Source organism: Papaver somniferum, unplaced genomic scaffold, assembly GCF_003573695.1.
Source record: "Papaver somniferum cultivar HN1 unplaced genomic scaffold, ASM357369v1 unplaced-scaffold_65, whole genome shotgun sequence".
NCBI lineage: Eukaryota > Viridiplantae > Streptophyta > Magnoliopsida > Ranunculales > Papaveraceae > Papaver > Papaver somniferum.
This window is the reverse complement of record NW_020649304.1, coordinates 5,385,345-5,408,858: the sequence shown is the minus strand read 5'-3', so window position 1 is coordinate 5,408,858 and position 23,514 is coordinate 5,385,345. Positions and strand designations below refer to the sequence as shown.

At 38.7% G+C, this 23,514-nt stretch overlaps 2 protein-coding genes across 5 annotated transcripts; one reads left to right on the top strand and one right to left on the bottom strand.

The window, feature by feature from the left end:
* Positions 1–336: 336 nt before the first annotated feature.
* LOC113343738 lies at positions 337–8,325 on the top strand. 3 transcript variants are annotated; one of them, XM_026587874.1, is made up of 14 exons: positions 337–3,432; positions 3,504–3,632; positions 3,744–3,932; positions 4,030–4,079; positions 4,189–4,862; positions 5,016–5,231; positions 5,443–5,538; positions 5,699–5,898; positions 5,997–6,212; positions 6,393–6,668; positions 6,800–6,950; positions 7,052–7,185; positions 7,431–7,517; positions 7,620–8,325. In XM_026587874.1, exons 1-14 carry the CDS (start codon positions 721–723, stop codon positions 7,704–7,706), a joined length of 5,217 nt encoding a protein of 1,738 aa, XP_026443659.1. In that variant the 5' UTR covers positions 337–720; the 3' UTR covers positions 7,707–8,325. The 3 variants fall into 3 exon arrangements, with proteins under 3 accessions (XP_026443659.1, XP_026443658.1, XP_026443657.1); XM_026587873.1 differs by having other exon boundaries at positions 5,425–5,538; positions 6,803–6,950; XM_026587872.1 differs by having other exon boundaries at positions 5,425–5,538.
* An 85-nt stretch (positions 8,326–8,410) lies between these two features.
* On the bottom strand, positions 8,411–16,398 carry LOC113343739. 2 transcript variants are annotated; one of them, XM_026587876.1, is made up of 5 exons: positions 15,684–16,398; positions 11,949–11,999; positions 10,047–10,664; positions 9,496–9,805; positions 8,411–8,659 (listed from the first exon to the last, which is right to left on the bottom strand). In XM_026587876.1, the coding sequence occupies exons 1-5, from the start codon at positions 16,260–16,262 to the stop codon at positions 8,628–8,630; spliced, it is 1,590 nt and encodes a 529-aa protein (XP_026443661.1). In that variant the 5' UTR covers positions 16,263–16,398; the 3' UTR covers positions 8,411–8,627. The 2 variants fall into 2 exon arrangements, with proteins under 2 accessions (XP_026443661.1, XP_026443660.1); XM_026587875.1 differs by lacking the exon at positions 15,684–16,398 and adding an exon at positions 13,743–14,562.
* Positions 16,399–23,514: the final 7,116 nt, after the last annotated feature.

The following is a 23,514-nucleotide window of genomic DNA, read 5'->3' as shown; positions in this document are numbered from 1 at the left end:
CCCCTTGCGACATAATCAACCCCCTATCCTATCCGCTTCGGCTCCCTTAACTGGTTCCTCATGAGGCTCGCTAGTAGACTAGCACGACAATCTGTTCAACTTATGCAGTAATACAGTTTAGCTTGTTAGACTTCCAACTGGTCAATGTAATAGCAATACTCTTTATCTAATAATAAAAAGTCTAAAAGATGTGCCCAGAGTGGACAGTAGACATACATAGGCAAGCCTAGCGTTGGGTATATCTTAAAACAGAATAAAAAGGTGGGTATACAAATACTTCATTTAATTACTATAAATGAAAATAAAAAAAAATTATTTTCACTCATTTGGGCTTCTTTTCTCTCTCAAAAACTTTTACAGAGAGGAAGGGAGTGTTGTAGGTTGATTCTGTATCTTCTCTTCTTCTATCAAATCTTCAAACTCCATTAATGGTGGGATTTAATTAAGGAATATCAAAATCCATATCATTCTCATTCTTTACTTCCAAAACAGTCTCACCTTATTGTTAGGTAGAGAGAAAGAAAAGAAGTTAAGGGTTTTAGAGAGAGAGAGAGAGAAACAAGCGAAGACAGAAGAAATTGAGACAAGAAAAACAGATTCATCGATGGGTTTGATTTTCCTCACCGTTACTTCATAAGTATTTTTTCCTTCTGTTTATTGTTACTATATATCCAAAGAAATTTGAGTTAGAATGATAGGGTTTTAGTATAAAATCACAGAATGGGGCATAAGAAACGGAACCCTGGTTTACGACACAAACCCACTTCAGCTAAGCCCTCTGCCTCTGCCACAACTGTAGTTTCAGTAACGGCAGAGGAGGTAGTTGAAGATGGTGTTATTGAAGATGAGAAGTTGTTAACACTCGGTTATCCTAATGAGCAGAATTATAATGTTATGGATGATTCATTGTTTTCTTGTATCAAAGTTGAATGTGAAAAAGCCCTAACAGCACTACGAAGAGGGAATCATACAAAGGCTTTAAGACTTATGAAGGAGGCTAGTCTTCGGTATGAGAGTATTGGTTTAATTCATCGAGTTCAAGGGACTATTTGTGTTAAAGTTGCTGCCTTAATTGAAGATCCAAATGTCAAACAAAGACATATTAAGAATGCGATCGAGTCTGCAAGAAGAGCTGTTTCATTGTCGCCCAACTCGATTGAGTTTGCTCATTTTTATGCTAATTTGCTGTTAGAATCTGTAAATGAGAGTAAGGTTGGGTATGATGAGATTATTCATGAGTGTGATAGGGCACTCTCTATTCAGAATCCTATCGACCCAGCGAAGGAGAGTTTGCAGGATGAGAGCCAGCACAAATTACTAACACCCGAGGAACGGATAGACTATGTTCAACAGGAACTTCGTAATCTTATTCAGAGAGCCAACATTGCGTCAATTTCAAATTGGATGAAGAATCTAAATAATGGGACGGGCGAAAAGTTTCAGTTGATTCCAGTGAGACGGATAACCGAAGATCCTATGGAGGCTAGTTTAGCTCAGGCTAGACGGCCTAATGAGATCAAAAAAGCAACTAAGACACCTGAGGAGAGAAGGAAGGAAATTGAAGTACGTGTAGCTGCTGCTAGGCTGTTGCAACAGAAACCTGATTTGCTTCCTGTGGAGAATGATGAAGGTAGAGACATAGATTCATCTTTGGGGACTCACAAAGTGGTTGAGCGACGTAAGCATTTAAATTTGCGGAAGATTGCATCCTTCTCAGACAGGATGAATCATGTTAAATCTTTTTGGGATTCAATGGCCCTTGAGAAGAAGCAAAGTTTGCTCCATGTGAGTATTGAGGATCTCAAGTCCCATTTCAGGTCATCAAAGGATAGTTTGATGCTAGAGACTCTGTTAGAAGCCCTGTTATTTGTGCAGGATAAGAAGACGTGGAAGTTCTGGGTGTGCTGCTGCTGCAGTGAGAAGTTTACTGATGGTGATTCACATATGCAACATGTGGTGAGGGAGCATATGGGTAGCCTCTCTCCAAATTTGCAGTCGGTATTGCCTCAAGAAGTTGACACTGATTGGACTAGGATGCTTCAATATGGCTCATGGAAACCCGTTGATTCTTCTGTTGCTTTCAAAATGGCTGAAGATCGATCAAATTGCCGATCTTCTAAACTCTTGAATGGTTACTATAGCAGGAATGATGATGATGATGATGATGTTGATGATGACGAGAGGAGGAATGCCAGTACAACTGACAATTGGTACTCAAGAGACACATGGGATTCCGATGAGGAGAAGGAGTTGACAATGGATGGTGACCAAATGGCAATGTGTTCTAATGGAAGCTTAGTTGAAAGCGGAAGGCATGAAAATGTTTCCAGCTGGGAGGAATATGATAACACTAGGTGGTTGAAATCATTCCCCATCACAAAATCTTGGCCAACATGCGAGGATACTGAACGCGCAAAACTCCTTGAGAATATCCACGTGATGTTCCAGTCTCTTATTAGACATAAATGTCTCGCAGCAAGCCATCTTAATAAAGTCATTCAATACACAATGGACGAGCTTCAAAGACTTGCTCCTGGTTCACAGCTTTCAAACCTTGGTTTGGACCAAACACCTCGCTGTATTTGTTTCTTGGGAGCTTCCCAACTTAGCAAGGTCCTCAAATTTTTGCAGGAGCTTTCTCATTCTTGCGGATTAAGTAGATATCCTGATAAGGCCAGCTTAACATATGAGAAACCAAGTGATGCTAAAGAACCTGAAATCAAAGAAATAGTTGTTCTGAGCAGGGATTCATCATTTCTTTTTTTAGGGGAGCGTTTATTTAGAAGCAGTGGTTATGAGAAAGGTTGCTCCATGAGTTATGGTGATGCAGCAGCCACTCCTTTTCCCTTTAGTGATAATGACGATTGTCTTCCACTCGATAGCAGTGCTCTGTTATCCTGGATTTTCTCAGGCCCTTCGAGTGGGGAAAAGCTTGCTTCATGGATCCGTCTGAGGGAAGAAAACTCCCATCGTGGATTAGAATTTCTTCAGATGCTTGAGAAGGAACATTACCTCTTACAAGGCTTGTGCGAGAGGAAATGTGAGCATTTGAGCTATGATGAAGCTTTACAAGCAGTTGAGAGTCTCATTTTCGAAGAGCTTAGAAAAAGAGAGCATGTTACTAGATTTGCCTCTCGTAGTTTGGAGGCTGTCGTTCGCAAGCGTCAAGAAGAACTTACTGAAAGAGAAAGTGATGTTATGTCCATCGGTAGTAGGTTCGAGTTGGAGGCTCTATCAAGTGTTCTCAAAGAAGCACAGTCTTTGAGTATTGCACCATTTGGATACGAAGAAACTCTGTCTGGTGTCACTACTCGTTTATGTGATACAGATTATGGAGAAGATGATGACTGGAGAATGTACGATGTTCTTCATCAAGCAGATAATTGCATTCAAGTAGCACTGCGGAGACAGAAGGAACAGTTGTCTGTAGAGGTGGGTGTGTAACTAGGTGTACGTTTCAGCTAAACTCATCATTTTAATCTCATTTGGTTCTTCTTCTGCAGCTCAGCAAAATTGATGCCAGGATCATGCGAAATGTCACTGGCATGCAACAGTTAGAGCTTAAGCTTGGACCCTTGTCTTCCTACGATTTTCGAGCGATTATTCTGCCTCTTGTTAAGTCATTCATGCGGGTCTGTACGCAGTACCAGTCTGTTGATCCCTTAAGTTTTACCCTCATTTGTCATCATCTTTCCAGGATCGATGTAGCTAACATATTTCCAATTTCATCTCTCTTTTTCCAGGCACATTTGGAAGAACTAGTTGACAAAGATGCTACAGAGAGATCTGAAGTTGCAAGAGAAGCATTTTTAGCTGAACTTGCACTTGATTCTAAAAAGGGTAATCACAAAGGCGGTGATTCTAAACATATCCAAGAGAAGATGAAGGATAAGAAAAAGAACAGGGATCACAGAAAAGCTAAGAATCTAAAGGTTATTATTGGGTCTGGCTCCATGTCCTTTTGGGGGCTCAATTTAACCCTTTGTGTCTGTTTTCATATGGGGGCTAATCGCTTCTTTAATTTTGTAGGCAAGTGGTGGTAGTGAGCAGCTTCCCCACAAAATAACTGCGGAGAAGACGTGCGTAGTTTTTACTCCTACCATCTCAATAAATGCAAAGTTCTTTCATCTTTTACTTGTTATTTGCTCGTCTTTCTCCTTGTTTTTACTGTTTTGTATGTTGATGCAGTCACTTCCCTGTTACCAATGATAGTCAACCGGATTCAGAGATCGTAGTTGGTGTTGTTGGTGATGACTTATCACGAGAAGAAGAAGATTATAGGCGTCAAATTGAGCTTGAAGCGGAGGAAAGAAAGCTTGAAGAAACTCTGGAGTATCAAAGGAGAATCGAGAATGAGGCAAAACAGAAGCACTTAGCTGAATTAAATAAGAAGGAAAGTGGAAGAATGCTAGATAGCGTGGCAGCCGAATTCTCTGTTGAATTAAACCCCATCGTCTATGATTTAGATGCTTCCGAGAAGTTGGGAAACCGTAACCCAGTAAGCTTTCCGTGCAATGGTGGTTCCGGTGATAGTTGGGGCAGGGTTGACCATGGGGCATCTTCTTCTGGTGCCTTCTCTGTGGATAATCAGGAACTTGAACATAGTAATTCCAGAGAGAATTCCATGGGGCGTGACATGGTCCTAACTTCTGAAAGTTGGGTTGTCTCTAATAGCAAGCCTGAAAATTTGCGTGAACCTTTCGAAGAGCCCTCCGCGGGCATTCCTTATTTAGCAGAAGATTCAATAGGTGTCTCTATAAGCAGTACAAATGGGACCATGGTTTCTACAGAAGCCTCTGCCAGCTCAGTTGCCCACACTAGTAAAAGAACAAATAATCAATCTCAAATCGGAGTTGAGCAAGGTTAACACCCCTTCAATTAAGTGTAGATTGTGGCTTGTTATTATTATTATTATTATTATTATTATGTGGCACTCATGATTTAGATTATTTTTTATTCGTGAAGTAAGTTCATTTACTTGAAGTATTTGCGATTGGTTGTTTTCATTTTTGCAGTCATCAACAGTGGATCTCCCAACAATGGTTTTCCGCCTTCCGAGCGCCGGGTGGGAAGACAACGTAGACGGCGTAACAGCTCTACCAGTGTTGTTGAAGGAAGTTCCCGATCCTTGTCTTCTGATAAAGGTATTCGTGACACTGGAAGTTTGCAAAATGAATGTTGCATCAAAGATAATGCTGGTGCAGGGGATCAGAGGACTCATGTTGGTACTGGTAAGTAGTATTGGACTTCTGTGTCTTGTACATGTGTTGTTTATAAATTGCTTTAACCTCTCAAACTTTAGCAACAGTGCAGTATCTAAGGCTGAGCTTATAGATGTTCATCTCGTTTATGATGCCAACATCATGGTTTATCTTTTCTTTTTTTTTTTAATAAAAAATCTGTTACTTTTATGCTTTCCATTAGGTGATCCATGTTTTGTAGATACTGGAGCAAAATCACTGAGGGAACTGCATGCTGAAGAAGATGACGAGGAAAGGTTCCAGGCCGACCTTAAGAAAGCCGTCCGTCAAAGCCTTGGTATTTTATAGTCCGAGACACGTCCCTTCCCTTTCATGCTTTTTCTTGTTAAGTTTTCGATTTTGTACCTATCTGGAAGGGTGGAAGACTTGTTTGATGTTTGTTGAACAGTCTTACTGACATTCTAATTTCTTAGAAATTTCTCGATGTTCTTTTCCAGACACATTTCAAGCACGTCAATTTTCATCAGTAATTCTTGGACCAAGAGTGTTGCTTCCAGAAACAGCCACATCATCAGATGAGTTGAGAGTTTCACAAGGTGAAATCATTTTTGGCAGCTTAAATGGAACGGATGTATTGGGAACAGGATTAAAAAATGAAGCTGGTGAATACAATTGTTTTTTGAATGTCATCATACAGGTCAGCACATTCCAAAAGTTACCCTTTCGACTTTCTTTCATGTAATTTTCCGCTTCTATATTTATCTTGCACTTAAGATTTTTGTTGTGAAAATGCAGTCCCTATGGCATTTAAAACGGTTTCGCGAAGAGTTCTTAGGAAAATCAATTTTATCACATCTTCATGTTGGGGATCCTTGTGCTGTATGTGCACTATATGACATTTTTATGGCTTTAAGCACGGCATCTACCGATAAGCGAACTGAAGCAGTTGCTCCTACCTCTTTGAGAGTTGCTCTTAGCAACTTGTATCCAGATAGTAATTTCTTTCAAGAGGTAACTGCCAATTATTATGTAATAATATGTCTATCCATTGTACCGAGATTGTTTTTCTACTTGTATCAATGAATCCATCACTCATTTAGCAGTCGTAGAAATCTGAAATTAAAACTGAAGACCGTTAAACCATTGTTATTTAATCAAAATAGAGCTGATACGCTTATTGACAACTTACAGGCACAGATGAATGATGCCTCTGAAGTATTGGCAGTAATCTTTAACTGTCTTCATAGGTCATTTACATCTGATTCTAGTGAATTTGATGTTGAATGTGAAGAAAGTAATTGCAATGGGTCTTGGGACTGTGCAACCAAAGCTTGCATTGCACATTCTCTTTTTGGGATGAACATCTTTGAGCAGATGAGTTGCTACAATTGTAAGTTGGAGTCGAAACATATGAAGTACACTTCATTCTTTCACAACGTCAATGCTAGTGCTCTTCGAACAGCAAAGGTATCCCTTCGTCTCTTAGATGTGCTTCGCCCTTATATAGAAAACTTGTCATTTCATTGGTGAATAAGTTAAAAAAAATTCAAAATTTTATAGGTCTCTAAAGGTTAATTAATAAGCAAACTTCATTTCAGCAGATTATGTGTGCGGACAGCTCTCTTGACGAGCTTTTGAATATCGTAGAGATGAATCACCAGTTAGCATGTGACCCAGAGTCTGGTGGCTGTGGAAAACATAATTACATCCATCACTTCCTTTCAACTCCACCTCATGTGTTCACAGCAGGTTAGTAAATCAAAACTGTTAAGTGATCAGTTGCTCCTTGAAGTTTTGTTTTTGATTTCTTGCTATGCAACCTCGAGTTTAAGTTATTTCCATGGTCTCAGTGCTTGGTTGGCAGAATACGTGTGAGAGCGCAGATGACATCAAGGCAACGGTGGCAGCTCTAACCACTGAGTTAGATGTTGCTGTCCTATTTCGGGGGCTGGATCCAGGGAACAAACACCGTCTAGTTTCAGTGGTATGAGTAGCAAATTTTGTTGAACGCATCAAAACAATAAATAAAACAAAAACAAAATGAAAGCTTTTTGTTGACCATTTCGATCATCTCTGAATCCTTGCAAATTCAAAGTTCCTTGCTGCCCTATTTTTCTAGATCTCCTTGCTGAGCTCAAACTTGTGTCCTTTCCTAGCACCTATTTCTACACATTTCTAGATAGGAAGCTACTTCATATTGGGTTCATGAAATTGTCATGTCTTCTGTAGGTATGTTATTATGGCCAACATTATCACTGCTTTGCATACAGTATTGAGCAAGACCGGTGGACAATGTATGATGACAGAACTGTCAAGGTACAGTTTCGTGTTCCTTTTTTTTGTTTGTTTCTTTTAATTGAATTAAGAGTTTCAGGTATCACATTTACATCGTCTACGTCTACTATAATTTTTGTTCAGGTAATTGGTGGATGGGATGATGTTATTCTCATGTGTGAAAGAGGGCACTTACAACCTCAGGTTCTTTTCTTTGAAGCTATGAACTAGGTTATACCTAGAGAATCTCTCATTATACTCTCTATTGGGGTTGCTGTTACTGTGTAGTACTCATTCTGTCAAACATGGTGATCCCAATCCTCAGTCGTAATCACTTACCCAGGACTTGCAATGTTCACTGAAAGCAGTCTACAATTTTGAAAAAGGTAGTAGTAGGTGTTGGAGATTTGAAAGCCAATATAGCAAAATAGGTCTTTCTCTTCAAAAATTGTCGGTCTTTAGAGTACAGGTATAAGGCACCTATTAAGTGTCATAATAGATCTATGGTTCAAGCTGATGAATATGTGACACATGGATTCAAAGAAGAATAAGCAGCAATAATATTATAATGGTTAGCAGCAGCTTGTTATAAGCAGATATTGGGGGTGGAATTGTGGCTGATTACGTCATAGTCATATACAAACAGTCAAAAGAAGAAATCTGAGTCCTCTGCTGGATCTGGATCTGTGCATAGGGATTATAAGGACTCATCTTTAGGGGGTCCGGATACTGTAAGTTCAAATGTTGGATGATGATGATGATGATGATAATGCCAAAATGTATTGTTTTGGTTTTTAAACTTTCCGTTTAGTATGTACTGCAGACAATATAAGCATTACTTTTTTGAGCATTTTGGTTATGGTCTCTCATTGTAAGTTCGTAACAGGCATTTCTGGGCACATGAAAGGAAAGCCAAGTACTGAAAATATATCATATTTAAAGATTGGCATCCACATAATCATTGAAACTCTTATAAATTCACTACCAAACAGTTGGACAAAATCTAATGGGAAAACAATCAAGACTAGGATTATACAAGTGTACAGCTCAAAAGAGTAAAAAACTCTTAACCTAACAAATACCAAATACATCTTCTCATTTTTCTTTAGCAAGCATTACTTGAACAAAGTGGAAACTTGATCACATATGTTTTCATAATAGGCCTGGCTTAATATCTCTTGCAGCTGTTATAAAAAAGAAAATAATAAAAAAGAAAAGATCAGAAACTAGTAGGTCAGCCAAAACATAATTCAGTCTATGTTTGCCAGCCAAAATTTAGGAGAAACATTTTTCATAGAACCTGATGTCTATTCATATGGCATGCGGAACGAGTTCTAACATTTAAAGTCTTAAAAACGAAACAGATACTCAACCACATAATCTTTCAAATTGTCTTGAAGTTAGACTACATATGGTAGATGGAGTGACTTTCACCACCAGAATAGAAGTATATCTCAGTAAAGGTACAGAAAGGCATACATCCAAAAACCAGTTCTATTAACTCACTGAAGAAATAAAGACGCGACTGCAGAACTTGTAAATGCTTTGCAGTTCATTTCCTCATTAAAGTGCAGCACAGAGTAAATTCAGTACAAAATCTCAACAATATCAAGTACCAACCATGGAAGACTAATCACAATAACATGAACTCAATTTCACTAGAGTGATATAGATGCAAGTAGTGTTCGTTAAACAGTGAATTGGGGACTGCCTTAGCATCCATAATACATGGCTTCTAACCCACCTTTTGTAATTAGAGCCTTGTTTGCAGAGGTCTAATGTACAGGGAGTAGAAATGCATTATAAACCTACGGAAGTTTGGAATTCGACATTAGGAAGTATATCATCGATACATCGACTTATCTTAATCTTGAAGGAAGAGACCAACGATCCCAAGTGCTTTTATACAGCCAGAAATTTTAAGATCAAATACATCCATGCAGCGAAACTCAAATGTTTTAACAAGCAAAAATTCTTCTGACTGACATTGTTTTAACTCGAAAATAAGTTCATTATTTACCTTTTGATGAAGCTTGAACAACCACAACATGCATGGTAGCATTATTAGGAGGCAGATGTAATCGCATAGGATAAAGTTTTCCATTCAATACACTTTTAGTGCACACCATTATATCTTCAAGTCCTGTTTCTTCCTCTAACCTTAGAGTTAATTCCTCAACTCCATTACCCTTAAAAGTAAATGAACCTTCTTCCTCTTCTTCTTCTTCTTCAATGTCATCACTATCTTCATTAGCTATACGGAAATATATCATTCTACCTTCGGATTCCACGTGCAGTGAAGCCGAAGAACTCACAGATGAATCACTTGGCTGCTCAAAAAAACAAAGAACACAAAAAGGTATAAAATCATTAAACCCTATCACGAAATCAAACAACAAATAACCAATACCCATGATCATAAACTTAGAATGAAAAGACCACCTAACCCACAAGCTCACATCATATTAAAAGCAAAAAAAGAAGAAAAAAAAGTGTCCAACAGTAAGTAAGTGAAAAAGAAAAAAAGAAAATATAAGCTAAAACCAGTGATACCAAGAATCAGAAATTTACCTCAAGTCTAGAAACTTTAGGGGTAGATTTGACTGGAGAAGGTGGAGAATCAGGAGGTTGTTGAGAAGGCAAAACATCATCATGATGATTCTGATGTTCCTGTTCCTGTTGATGATATTCTTGTTTTGGTATAACTGATACCGATTGAATAGGTTTAGGCAACACTTGAATCTCAAGAATATCCACATCCCATAACAACAATTCCTGGGATTTACTTCTTTTAGGAATATCATGAGTAACTGAATTTCTCCATGGAGGCACACTACCGTTAGCTCTCAAGAAATTCCCGTACCTAGTTTTCAATTTAATCTGATATCCATCTCTTATCGGTTCCCATTCAATAGATGAATCTAATCTCCTTGGTAAGCTCTGTGTCACTTTTCTGCCAGTCATACCTAATAAAAATGGTTCGTTTGATGCCGTTAAATACTTTCCGTAACAACTTTTTAATCTTATGTAATCACCTCCATCTATGAATTCTATAACCCATCTTGCTGTTTTTGTTGATCCGTTTCTGTCTTGTGTTACTGTTTCTTCATCTTCTTCTGCTATCAAGTATTTCTCGTGGTGGCTTCGTAATCTCACTGCTTTTGCGTTGTGAAATAATTCCATCCCGAACTGCGAATACAAAAGAACAAGAGGATCACCAAATTTTATACCTTTTTCAGAAATCAGAGATTTTTTTGATTTGTTTTCTATGAAATGAAATAATTTAATTTATGGGGATTTAAAGGCAGGGTCTAGAACGAGAGGATTGAAGAAGGTAGTAGGGTCGGGAGAACTAGGGCCCTTAAATTTGTGATGACGCGTATATGTATGGTCAGAATAGTACAGAGAAAGTCTTCATTTATGGAAGATTTTTACTTTCCACCTGGTTTCCTTCTCATGTTTATCTTAGTTATGTTGATGCCGAGGAAATCTGATGGTTATAGGGTATGAGGGAGATTATAACGTGGGGAAATAAAAAGATGTTTGAGAAAGAGGTGAGAAAGTGAGACAAGTAAAAGAAACCATAAAGAAAGAAAAATGGTGGACTGCAGGTCTTTCCTTTGTTGACAAAATCATGATACCAGTTGGGTTTGATAAGATTTTGATTAATAAACTAAGCTATTTTTAGTTTTAAATTCGACTGAGTGAACACCGACGTGTAATCCAAAGCCAATATCGGGGCTTCTGAGCCTAGTTAGCAATTCGGGATTCGTCAAACGTACGGAACGGCAAACGTACGAGTATTATACGGTTTTGTAAAATCCAGATTCGGTCCAAAATCCGGTCAACGGGACGTGATTCGCTAGTAATTCGGAACGGCATACGTACGTGTATAATTCGATTTATAAATGTGAGTTCGGCTCTGAAAATTCGGTATCTATATATAACAAATAATTTGTATTTATAAGGTCATAGACCAATTTTTATGCATATGTGTGAGTTATTTAAAGAAAAAATAAACTTAATATGATGATATTAATAATATATACAACATTAGTTATCCAAGAGGACGTCGTATGATGGTTTAGATGCTTGGTTAGTGAGTTTGAGATCTCTCTCACCTTCACCTTCAAATCTCTTCAGTCGTTTTTCTTTCATAAAAATTACAACACGTCTAATATTCGGTCGTGTATGCTCGGAAGGCAGTAAAGCCCAAAAAATGGGGTCTTTGAAAAGTAAAAGCTAAAGAATTTATAGCGAATTAAGCGGACGTATCATTCGGGATACGTAAAATTCGTGAACGATTCGCGAATAATCCGGAAATGCCACATAATACGCGACTTGGGTTCGGAGTTGCAAACGTGCGCGAATAAGACGGTAAAATTCGTGATACGGAAAAATTCGCGAATGATTCGCGAATCATTCGCGAACTTACTAACTAGGCTTCTGAGTATCGTGTTTGAGATATCTTACCTTCTTCGACGTCGGTGTAGAAGTGTTGAAGTTTATTTTCGGGTCCATCGTCTGAAAAAAAAAAAACAGTTACCGAGCAAAGAGATGCGAAGAGCAAGTTCTAAGAAATGAAGAAACAATTTAAAAGAGAGTAACTGTAACTGTAAAATTAATAAAATAAATATTTCGTAAAGTTAGAAATCAAAGAGAGTACAGAGGAACGATAGGGACGTTAAACTAGAAAAAAGTTAATACCAACACCAGACGTTTGGATGCATTGTTGATGGACGGATGTGGTTTGTCTGGTCACATTTTTAGAAGATTACGCACGCAATATTACTAATCCCAGTTTTTGGATCCAACGATGATCAGCACATGTGATAACCATGTTAGTGGTTGTTGAATGTGAACGTCTAAATGTTCCAATAATAGTGTCAAAGATGCTACTGCAATGCATATCTAATTTTGGCACTCTCAATTATTGCCGCGACACCATTATCCTAGAATGATTTAGGAAACCATCCTAGGAAATATCATGGTCAAGTGGTGCATGTGATGTGCTAATCTTACAAGAGAAATAAAGTTATACTGTTATTATTACTCCAAATTGTAATATTAATACCTTAGAATTAGGTTTTACTCATTCCTAAATAAAGCAAATTAGTATTAAGTGAACGGCAAACATTTCTAACGACTAACTAACCATTGATCTAGGATCCTGGACGAGAATGCAACATCTCACAGGACTATTCACTAATAAATCATTGGTTAAGAATGTTCACCTATAAATGTTGAAGTCATGATCCACTCGTATTCAAAGTAGAAGTACTTGAGTATAGTAGGGTTCTTTCTGGATAATGCCCAACTTTTGTGGAAATGTGACTTGGCCACTAAACTGAGCAAAAATTAGATTAATCTCTCCCTACTTGTCGGATGAGAGTTCACTAGACTGCCCTTTAGTGTTCCACAAATAAACTCATGCACCAAAGGATTATAGAAACCCCCCTGTCTTCTGCCTAATTCCTCCCTAAACATAGGATTAGTTCTTAAGACAAGAAACCAATTCGTGCCTATTCCTAAGTTAACACTCTCTAGTCTGAACACAAGACATGCATGTCCCAAAACAAAAGGATTATCGGTTTTTCATGGAGAATATTGTTTATGTAGGCTCCACAGACTGAGATGTATCATGCATTTGTTGGGTCCAACCTCTAAACAGTATTTTCCTTCAATCAAGCTAACATATATAATCCCAACTGATTGTTAAAAAACTAAAAACATTACTATCATAATCTTCAATGTAATGCTGGTCCAAACTTCATTATCACTAATTCATCTTAACAGCATCATATTAGTATATTTCAAGATATCTAGTCTTAATTAATCAATTAAAACTATTTATTAGAAGAAAAAAAATCATTAATGCAATATTATTCCACAGTTTAAGATTTTCTACTTTGTTGGGTCCAACCTCTAAACAGTATTTTCCTTCAATCAAGCTAACATATATAATCCCAACTGATTGTTAAAAAACTAAAAACATTACTATCATAATCTTCAATGTAATGCTGGTCCAAACTTCATTATCACTAATTCATCTTAACAGCATCATATTAGTATATTTCAAGATATCTAGTCTTAATTAATCAATTAAAACTATTTATTAGAAAAAAAAAAAATCATTAATGCAATATTATTCCACAGTTTAAGATTTTCTACTTTCTAATTTCCATTCTCTGATAAGCTCTAATGGGGTTCTCTTAGTTATGATCAAGAATAATCAAAAATTTAAAATAAAATTAAGATTAATCAAACCTGAGAAGAAGAAAGTTTTGGAGTAGCCATAGTAGACCAAGGTGATTTAGGCGAATCAGTAAAATCTTCAGAAAATGATGATAAACTTGATAACTGAGATTGCAAATCAGAAAAATTTGATCCTAAATCATTCTCATCACCATCAACGGTCTCAATATCGAATAAAACCCAATCTTTAGTAGCAGAATTATCCGAAATAATATCAGTAGTAACAGTATTTCTCCAAGGTGGTGTAGCACCATTAGCTCTCAAGAATTTCCCTTCAAATGATTTTAACTTAACTTGAAACCCATCTCTAATTGGAAACCACTGAATAGACAAATCAAATTTATTTTTTGATTCAGCTTGTAACACTTTTTTTCCAGTCATACCAAGTAGAAATGGTTTATCACTTGCTGTTAGATAATTCCCATAGATATTCCTAAGATGTATTGCTTGGCTATTGTCTTCTACAAATTCAACAAACCATTTTGATTTTGATGACGATTTCTGCCTTCGACTCTGTCTTATGTTTTCTTTGTTTTCGTCTGATACTAAGTATTTGTCTAAGTGACTTCTTAATCTAACTGCTTTTGCTTTTCTGAAAAACTCCATTAAAAAATGGATTAGAAAGGTGGATTTTGGATTTTGATTCTTGGGGTTTAAGGGAAAATGGTGTCTGTCTGTTTCTTCTTGTTTTGTGTCTACACTAGAGAGAAAGAGAGAGAGCAGAGAGGGTTTTCAGAGGGACAGAGTGTGGAAGATTTCTGAGTTCTAAAAAGAGGAAACTTCGGGATGGGCGTAGGATTCTGAGTTTTGACTTAACAAACTCGGTCTCTCACAAGGTGGTGATTTGTAATAGTGTCCGTTCAATTATTCTTCTCCTTATAAAATTCTTAGGATTCTTCTAAACGCGGCATTGAATTCCGAGTCGAGTCGCACAAGTTCAGAAGATTCGCAGCATGAGCAATGATGACTTGTGGAATAATAGTAAGTTTTAGAGAAGATAGAAATTCTAGTTGAATTTTAATCCCCTTTGTCATGTAACATACTAGAAGAATCACATTAAATACCACCATAATTTTTATATTATGCCATGTTTTTGAAAAAGCAGACAGTTGAAAGAAAGAACAAACAACTGCTAGTAGAGGTCACACAACTCACAAGTTCAGATTATCTTTTGGGGAAGTGCTAGAGCCTAGAAGAGTAGAAGGTAAATGCAGAAAATAAGTTCCAAGACCTCTACGTTTTGGTCTGGAAACGAACAGTTCCGTTATCCAGTGACAAAATGATTCGATGACCACAAAAAATCAACACGATGCATGCTATAACACGTTGGATACTAGTTGAAATTAATCACGCGTTACTCACCAACGAAATCATGCCTCAAAGAGTCGTTTTAGAACCTTAATTTTTGGTGAAGACTTTTCGTGGCCTCGTGGTATTTGTTGACATTAAAATGAAGTTGGTGGACTAAGCAAAATTCATAGTTTCATTTAGTCCAAAGTCGTTGGTGTATTAGTATGTAAATGCATTTCCTTTGTTCTGAGTTGTGTCCCGTATATTTGTTAGGCCCTTGACATGTATACTGGGTGTGACAAACACGTAAACCGTTCTGTTTTATCCCGATATGTACCGTGTATGTGAGAACTTATGCGCAGTGGTGATATTCACAGAGTACGTACCTTCTTTTTTTATCGGACCTGTACTACAAACTAACAATTTTGCCGCCATGAGAGGCATTGAATACTACGTGCAACTTTGTAACCAGCCAGCTAGCAAGAGAGTACAGCCCATTTGCATTGTTTTATTTGCCTATGATTATTTCAAAAAATTAATTTCCTAGCCTAAAAGAAATGTACTTGGACCAAGTGGTACTAGCGGTGTTCATTGAATATTAAATAACGAGCTAGCAATTAGAGAACAAAAAGAAAGAATTATAGAACAAGTTTGGATCCAAACCTGTGCGGAAGAGCATTTTGGAGTAGCCATAGTTGACCAAGGAGATTTTGGCGAATCAACTTCAGGAAAAGAAGAATGAGATGATAACGTTGGAGATTCACATTCATAGGAAAAACTCTGATTATTCTCTGTTAACTCATCAACCTTCTCAATTAACCAATGGTGCGCATGATTATTAGATGATTCGTGCAAAGCATCATGAGTAATAGCACCTCTCATTGCAGTTCCGTTGGCTCTCAAATATTTCCCTGACCATGATTTTAGTTTCATTTGGAAACCATCTGTCGATGGTTCCCATTCAATTGATGAATCGAATTTACTCTTTGATTCAGCTTGAATAACTCTTTTACCTGTCATTCCAAGAACATAGTCTTTATCTGTTGCACTTAAGTACTTGCCATAACAACTTTTTAGACGAATTACTCGACTGTTTCCGTCGACCAACTCGACGGTCCATTTAGCTTGGCGACACGATCCCTGACGACTTTGCCGAATTGACTTTTCGTTTTCTTGTGCAACTAAGTATTTTCGGAGATGGCTTCTTAATCTAACAGCCTTAACGGTTGTGAAGAACTCCATTTTTGTGTTGCCCAACGAATCTAGTCTAAAGAACAGAAATGCAACTTAAGGTTGTCCGGTTGTTCAATGAAATATGGAATTCCCTTTATATACCCTTTCTGTAAATAAGAAGATTGACACAAGCTCAAAGATGGGGTTTTGTATTTGATACTTGGAATATATAAGAAAAGAGAATCAGAGATGATTGAGTTATTTGTTATTGTACTGTAGTACAGAGAGGATGGAGAATCTTTCACCGGAGACTTTTTACATTCTGACCCTTCTTACAAACAAATTGCACTCCATTTCTCTAAAGGTACGTGGACTCGTTTGCCCTCTGGACCAAGTCCTATGTAACATGGGGAAGAAGACTTCAGCGGAAGCAAGTCAGCAACCTAAATATATGTTGACTTTGAAGATCCATTGCGTAATATAACATCAGAAACTTGTGTACACATATATCTCACTATCAGACACGTGTATATAAAAAGGTACGTGGAAAGCATGCAGGCCAAAACATCAAAACATGATGCGCCACGAAACACCAAATAAACCCCGAGGAGTTACTTTATCTCATCCCAAAAAAGGAGCTAAGATCAACGGTGGAGAGAAAGTTAGCTGACACGGACTGACAGGGGCAGAAGACACTTGTCTGACACGAGCAGACCCCTCAACTACCCACATTAAACACTCTGAGCAGTGTACGTGTCGACCAACCTGTGGAACGAGCGAGGATGCCTCTGCGGGATCAAGGGGCAAACGCAGACCTCCGCGGGATGGACGCAAGGACACAAGAAGATAAGGTTCCAACGGTCTTCAGAGATGGGTCCCACGTTCTAACCTTATAAATACCCAATCTCCACCAAGAGGAAAGGGGATCTAAAATATCAGGAAGGGAAGGAGAGAGAGAGAGAGAGAAATAGTAAGGGTAAGTTAATCCCTTAGAGGAGAGAAACATGTAAACCCCAAAAGTCATTCAACTATTCGTGTAACCGTGAAGAACATAGTAAAACAACAAACCCCGTGGATGTAGGCCTTAGTGCTGAACCACGTAAACCTTGGTCTTATTTACATTTCAGGACTTTACATTCATTTAGCTCCGTGCATGTTTACTTATATGTTTTGTTTTCCTTAATACTTATATCCCATGCACAAACGCCACGCATGGAGTTGTTAGATGAGGCCATGATAAACCCGAAGGTTTTGAGCCAATGAATCAACACCAGGGTACCATCATCATAATCTCTTTAGATGATAATGATTGATTGTGAGCGTTCGGACCCCCTCGTGGTTTGTGTGCTCACAATTTGGCGCTAGAAACAGGGACTTCGTCCCGGTAAAAGATTTATCTTGTCCTGTGATTTCATTTTAAATTGGCATATGATTGCTCTGATTTTATCAGCTCGGACCGTATAGATCATTCGTTAACTGTATTATGTTCAAAAACCCACCTTTGATCTTCGATAAGAGTTATTGTTCTAAGCGGGTTATTGTTCTAATCCATCGGATTTACAATTTTCGTAGTTTTTATACTAAGGATCTCCTTTAATAAAACTCTAACCCGTATTTTATAGCCTGCGGGTATTAATTCCCTCTTGAAAAATTGTATTTCGCCAACTAACCCGCTTCACGTGGATATTCCCGTTTCTGTTGTTTGAAATAACTTATGTAGAGAGAACATGTTGTGAGTAAAGAAGGCAAGTTTACGCGAGATTTCATTATCAACAAAAGGGCACGTGATGGAAAAGACGCAGGAAGCAGGAAAATCCAAAGCTTTGTCAAAAGAAACACCCAGGACAACCCCGATCATCACCCGAAGCAAGCAGAAAGGAGATAAAGCTAAAATGACCAATCGAAGGCAAGATACTGCAGAAATCACTTCACCCATGAACGCTAATTCAGTTGCAGCGGCGGCTCTCAGAGCAGCAACGATAAAGTACGGGGAGGCTGCGGTAGTCCCGAAGGCTGCGGAGGCTAGCAATACCTTCGCCATGAGTCAACTTAATCAACCAAGAGAAAGGGTGGATGAATCCAGAACATTCCAACCCGCGCACCTTCTAACCTTTGGAATGCTGCTAACAAATAATCAGAATCAAACCATACCGGCGGCTCTGGCACCGCAGAGGGGCGCTCACTCCAATTTGGAAACACCAGCAACCGAAGCTGAACCCCTGCCACCTTTAGTACAGACCATGGAGGAGGGCGGCACCATGGCTGTAGCAGCACGCGCTGGGACTCCCAATCAGGGGTCCAACCAATCACACCGACTAATGGCTGAGCTTGAGGAACTGAGGAAGAGCCAGCAGGTTTACGCAGAAGCTGTAGCTCTGTTGGCCAGAGAAAATCAAGATTTAAAGGAGCGGATTGCTCTAAGCACGAAGACCAGCCAACAACTTGATGAAGCAAGCTCCAAAGCACCAGAGCCAAACCAAGACTGTAGAGTCGTCCTAGCGGCTAATGAAGACGCGACAAGGAGACGTAGCGTATCCGACCCGGATTATGACGATGGAGAATCAGACGGTAATGAGCTGAAGAATTTAGAGCACCAACGCGCAATGGAGGAACTACGAGATGAGATGATGGCAGAGATCAGGAAATTAAAAAATAAACAAGGTGGGGGAAGGTTAGAAGAGGTCATGAGAGAAGCTAACTCCACGCCCTTAACGCATCGCTTGGCCAACACCCCTATTCCACTGAAATTCCCTGTCCCGACGTTCGAATGCTATGATGGATCCAGAGACCCTGCTGCACATGTTCGGTACTACAACCGTGTCTTAGCTAGATGGGGTCAGAACGACGCTGTACTCTGTAGATACTTCCCGTCAAGCTTGAAAGGATCGGCGTTATCATGGTTTGATAATCTTCCACCAAACTCCATCCACTCATACGACCAACTCGCAGAGAAATTCTTAAGAACATACATGTACAACAAGACTGTAAACACCGGGATGGATAAGCTCTTTTCACTAGCAATTGGCTACAAGGAAACCACGAGGGAGTACACAAACAGATGGCATAAGATCTGCCAAGCCATAGGGAGCGTGGACCCAGTGGTAAGCATCAACTGCTACAAATGGGGCTTAGACCGAATGAGTCCCCTATTTGTTGAAATTCACGGGAGCGTGCCCAAGACAGAAGGAGATCTCCGAATAATTATCGAAAAGCACGCTCGACTTGAAGAAATTCAACGGGAAAACCCGAGGGCATATCCGCAAAGGTCTCACCGCACCAATTCAGCGGAACAAACCAATGGGGCCAAAAGGGGTTGCTCAGATGAGAGACCTCACGAAGATAGGAAGGAACGGAGGGATGAACGAAGAACAGGCGACCGAAAATTCGAAGATCAAGTTTACACGAAACTCAACGCTAGCTATGCTCGTGGTAGGCATTTAAAGATGTGAAAATAAGACAATAAATGGATGCCTACAGTAATACCTGCAAGTGCACAGGGTCAGTTGTAGCTTGTGTGCAAGAACAGGGTCATTCCACAGGGACTTGGGGTGTTATGAAGTTTTCCTAGCTAAGCTATATGCAAGGCAGTGACAATGAGGGATATGCCAAGGCAGTGAGCAAGGAAAAGCAATAAGGCAGAACAGTTAAGAACCAAGGCTGTAAGCCAAGGGCAGGGGAGAGTTTGTGCACTGATTTCAGTGCACAACAAGCTGTAAATTGCACAAAAACTAAACAAAGCAGCAAGGAAAATTTAACTAAGCAATAAGAAAAACAGATTCGGAGTTGCAAGTGACTGTGAAAACAAATTGTGGGTTAAGCTAAGGGCTTAGAATCCACCTTGTGTCCTAATCAAGCAATGCAATTCTAGGTTGAAATTAGGATCTTAAGCATACATTAGAATGGGAGGAGAATCAGCTTGCTCATTGATATGCCCCTAGTATTGACTGTCTTTTGACAGCACAGTCAATCACAGGCATATCAGAGCACTGACTTCTTCCCATTGCTCAAGCAAGACAAGCATTAAGACTACTATCCTAGCAATTCATCATTTAACAGTGCACTAGGCTTCATCTGAGCCTTAGCAAGTGATAAATTAAAACATGATGAACATAAAGAGCAATTGAAATTGAAAGTGAAACAACAACAGAACATGAACAATTGAGGAACTGGCTATTCCATTCCTCTTGGTGGTGCTCTGGCTAGTCCAGGCATATCCTTCATCCTCTACACCATGAGCTATTTATACTTCAAAAGCCCCAATAATTTACAAACCCTAAAATTAAAATTAGGTATTTTCAATTCCGAAATTGTTCACCAAATCCGCTGAATTGGTGGTGACCCATGCCTCTTCTCTTCTCTCTCGATCCTTCTCTGCCCTCAATTTCAATCTATAGCCTCATCTATTTCATCAACTCTTCACGCCTAGGGTTCCAGCGAGAAAAAGGGGTGATGGGCTGATGTAATAGATGGCTAGAGAGTAGGGGGATGTAGGTGATTGAGACAGAGGAGTTGCTGGTAGAGATGGTGGTGACAGGAGCGATGGATGATGGAGTTGCAGTCGGGAAAGGTGGTAGCAGGTCGGGAGAAAGAAGAAGAAAGAAGGAGGAGAAATGATTTGGGTTAGGGTTCTCTCTTTTGGGGTATAGGGTAATTAATGTTTGGGTATGAGGCAGTTTCATCAAATTTCGATGTCTTGCGATGCTTAGCCGTGGGGTGTGGAGATGAAGATTGATCTAACGGATAAAAGTGAAGAGGCTGGCAGCGACCGTTGGATGCAGATATACAACGAAACTAACGGCGCCAGATGGAGTTAGGCGCTGTAGTGTTAGACAGGAGCTTCCGATTTCGATGAACGACGATGAAGCGACCATTGGATGATGAGATGGATCCAATCCGACGGCTGAAGATGGAGGCGGGTTTGGATATAGGAAATGGGTTTAGGTGAGGGTTTTTGGCCTTGGGTATGCCAAGCCCATATCTTCTTTAAGAACAATTCTTCCTTCTTGAGCCCATTCCTAGCTTTTTGGACTTGTGCGCACCATTCTTTGCGGCTTCCTTGCGTAATTTCTCCCGGCTTTTCACTACTTTTCTGCTCTTTTCGCTCCGCTATTCATCCAAACTTTATTTATTACCTAAAAATGCAAAATTAATTAATAAAAATATTTATTCTTGAAAACAATGAAAATACAGAATATGGGATAAAATGTAGAATTAATGCACAAAAGATGAGTTAAATGCCAAGAAAAATATATAGAAATATGCACTTTTTAGCACTCATCAAATACCCCCAAACCTGAATTTTACTTGTCCTCAAGTAAAACAAAACTAAGGAAATCCTACCTATACCACTGTCGCTGGTCTCTCGAATGCATTTAGCGTATGCACTAAGCCTTTTAAACCACTAAGTGTCCCTAGTGGACGAGTGAAGTCTCGTGAAGGTTTGCTTAGAACGTACCTACAAAGTTCTAGGTCAAAATATAAGCTCAGATTCCATCAAATGTGACATGTGCAAGTCATTTTAAGCTCACAGCAAAATGGAGATGTCAATCTAGCTATCAAAGGCACAATCCTAGCACTGATAACAACTAAAGACATGTGATAAGAGTGTAAAGTGTATCTACACATGTGTAAAGAAAGATCGGATGTTATGACAACTAATCACCAAGAGATAGTTTCTCAGGCTAAGAACCAAGGTCGAAATCTAGCTAGCTGTCCGGACTTTACGAGAATTGTGAATGAGTAGGAGGTGTTTCACAATTACTCGCGTTGTACATCAATGGCATACACCCTTCCTTGCTTATTACAATGAAACAACAAAATGACTCTTATTTACATTGACTACTCTCTTTTATTTTTGGAACAAGAGAGGATGGAATTGAAAAATACTTGATTTTTTTTTTTTTTTTTTCTGAATAATACATCGTTTTTTTTTTTTTGATAAGGAAACACTTTTGATACATATACAAAAGGAAACAAAATTACATGACACTTTGCAAGAGGTAGCCCTTTTTGATGCACCCAGTTAAATTCGATGGTTGTCTTTCTTAATGTAACCTCCACCTTCTATCCCAACCAACCAAAGAACAAGCTAGTCAAGTTTCGTTCAGTATTCTAAAGTGATTGGCAATCGTAACTTCCTATCAAACACCTTGAAGATCGAGGCTATACATGTATTGGTAGATCGTGCGCGTGCAAATTTCTTATCACTATGTGAATTGTGCTAGAATCAGGGTGCCTAAATATCTAGACTAAGACTCCTAATAATTACATATTTGCACAAGAGTCAACATTTCAAGGTAAATGAGCTCCATTTTTTTTTTTTTTTTTTTCAATTTTTAATTTTTTATTTTCATTTTTCATTTTTTTTTCAAAAAGAAGGAGTTCTTGTTTTCAATTATGGCATATTATCAAAGTATCTACTTTTCACCCCCAAACCTAAACTAAACATTGTCCTCAATGTTTCAAAATATGAACAAAATTATAATACAACATATGAAGAGGATCATGTTGAGTAGAGAAAAAGGAAAGAGAATACCCGATTTCGGCGAAAGCAAAATTAGAACTCCATTATTCAAGGCAAAAATCCAACATTTTTTTAGCCGAGATCATATTGGATTAGCACTATATATACAAAAGAAACAAAAGATTTAACTAAGAAACTATCTACAAGAAAATATGGTTTTTAATGGGATTGGACTTTTGGGAAAAATTTGGTTTTGTGGGGAGACATTTGGTTTTTAATGGGATAAGGAAACCAAGCCCACTGTTGGGTTTTGCGAAGCCCAGCTGCGTTTTTGAAAAACAGGCCTCCCACTGCTGGTGAGTAAAGCTCACTGTTGTTTTTTGGAATTTTGAAATTTTGGCCCACTTGAACTTTGGTTCAGGCCCACAGTTCAGAAACAAGCCCAGGTAACAATTTGAAATTTGGGCTCTTAAATAGCCAAAGGTCGAGGCCCAACTGGGCTTTGAAAACGTTTTCTGTTTTTGGGTCAAGCCCACAGTGTAAATGTTTAGTTTTCAAATGGATGTTAAGCCCACAGTCCCAGAAATTTAGTTGGGCTTTGGCTAGCTACTAACTAAAATATGAGGCCCAACTGGGCTTTCAAAAGTTCAGTTTTCTTTAATTTAAACAACAGGCCCAAATTAATCTAAAACCACAAGCCCACAAGAAATTAAACAAACAATCCCACAAGAAATTAATTACAAACCCAACAGAAAAATGGAAAAAATTATTACAAGCCCACAAATTAAAAATGGAAGCCCACAGGTTGGGTTCTCTTAATGGGTTTAGGCTTACTTGCTTAAGCACATCCCAGCTGCT

What these genes read in the sequence shown, in the direction of transcription:
- LOC113343739 (XM_026587875.1), bottom strand. Translation starts at nt 14,336, where the DNA reads ATGGAGTTTTTCAGAAAAGCAAAAGCAGTTAGATTAAGAAGTCACTTA. An exon ending in CAAAACTTTCTTCTTCTCAG is followed by an intron (nt 12,000 to 13,742) that starts GTTTGATTAATC and finishes TTTTTTTTTCAG; the next exon opens with ACGATGGACCCGAAAATAAA. An exon ending in CTACACCGACGTCGAAGAAG is followed by an intron (nt 10,665 to 11,948) that starts GTAAGATATCTC and finishes TTGTATTCGCAG; the next exon opens with TTCGGGATGGAATTATTTCA.
- LOC113343738 (XM_026587872.1), top strand. Translation starts at nt 721, where the DNA reads ATGGGGCATAAGAAACGGAACCCTGGTTTACGACACAAACCCACTTCA. An exon ending in GAGGACTCATGTTGGTACTG is followed by an intron (nt 5,232 to 5,424) that starts GTAAGTAGTATT and finishes GCTTTCCATTAG; the next exon opens with GTGATCCATGTTTTGTAGAT. An exon ending in ACCTCATGTGTTCACAGCAG is followed by an intron (nt 6,951 to 7,051) that starts GTTAGTAAATCA and finishes CCATGGTCTCAG; the next exon opens with TGCTTGGTTGGCAGAATACG.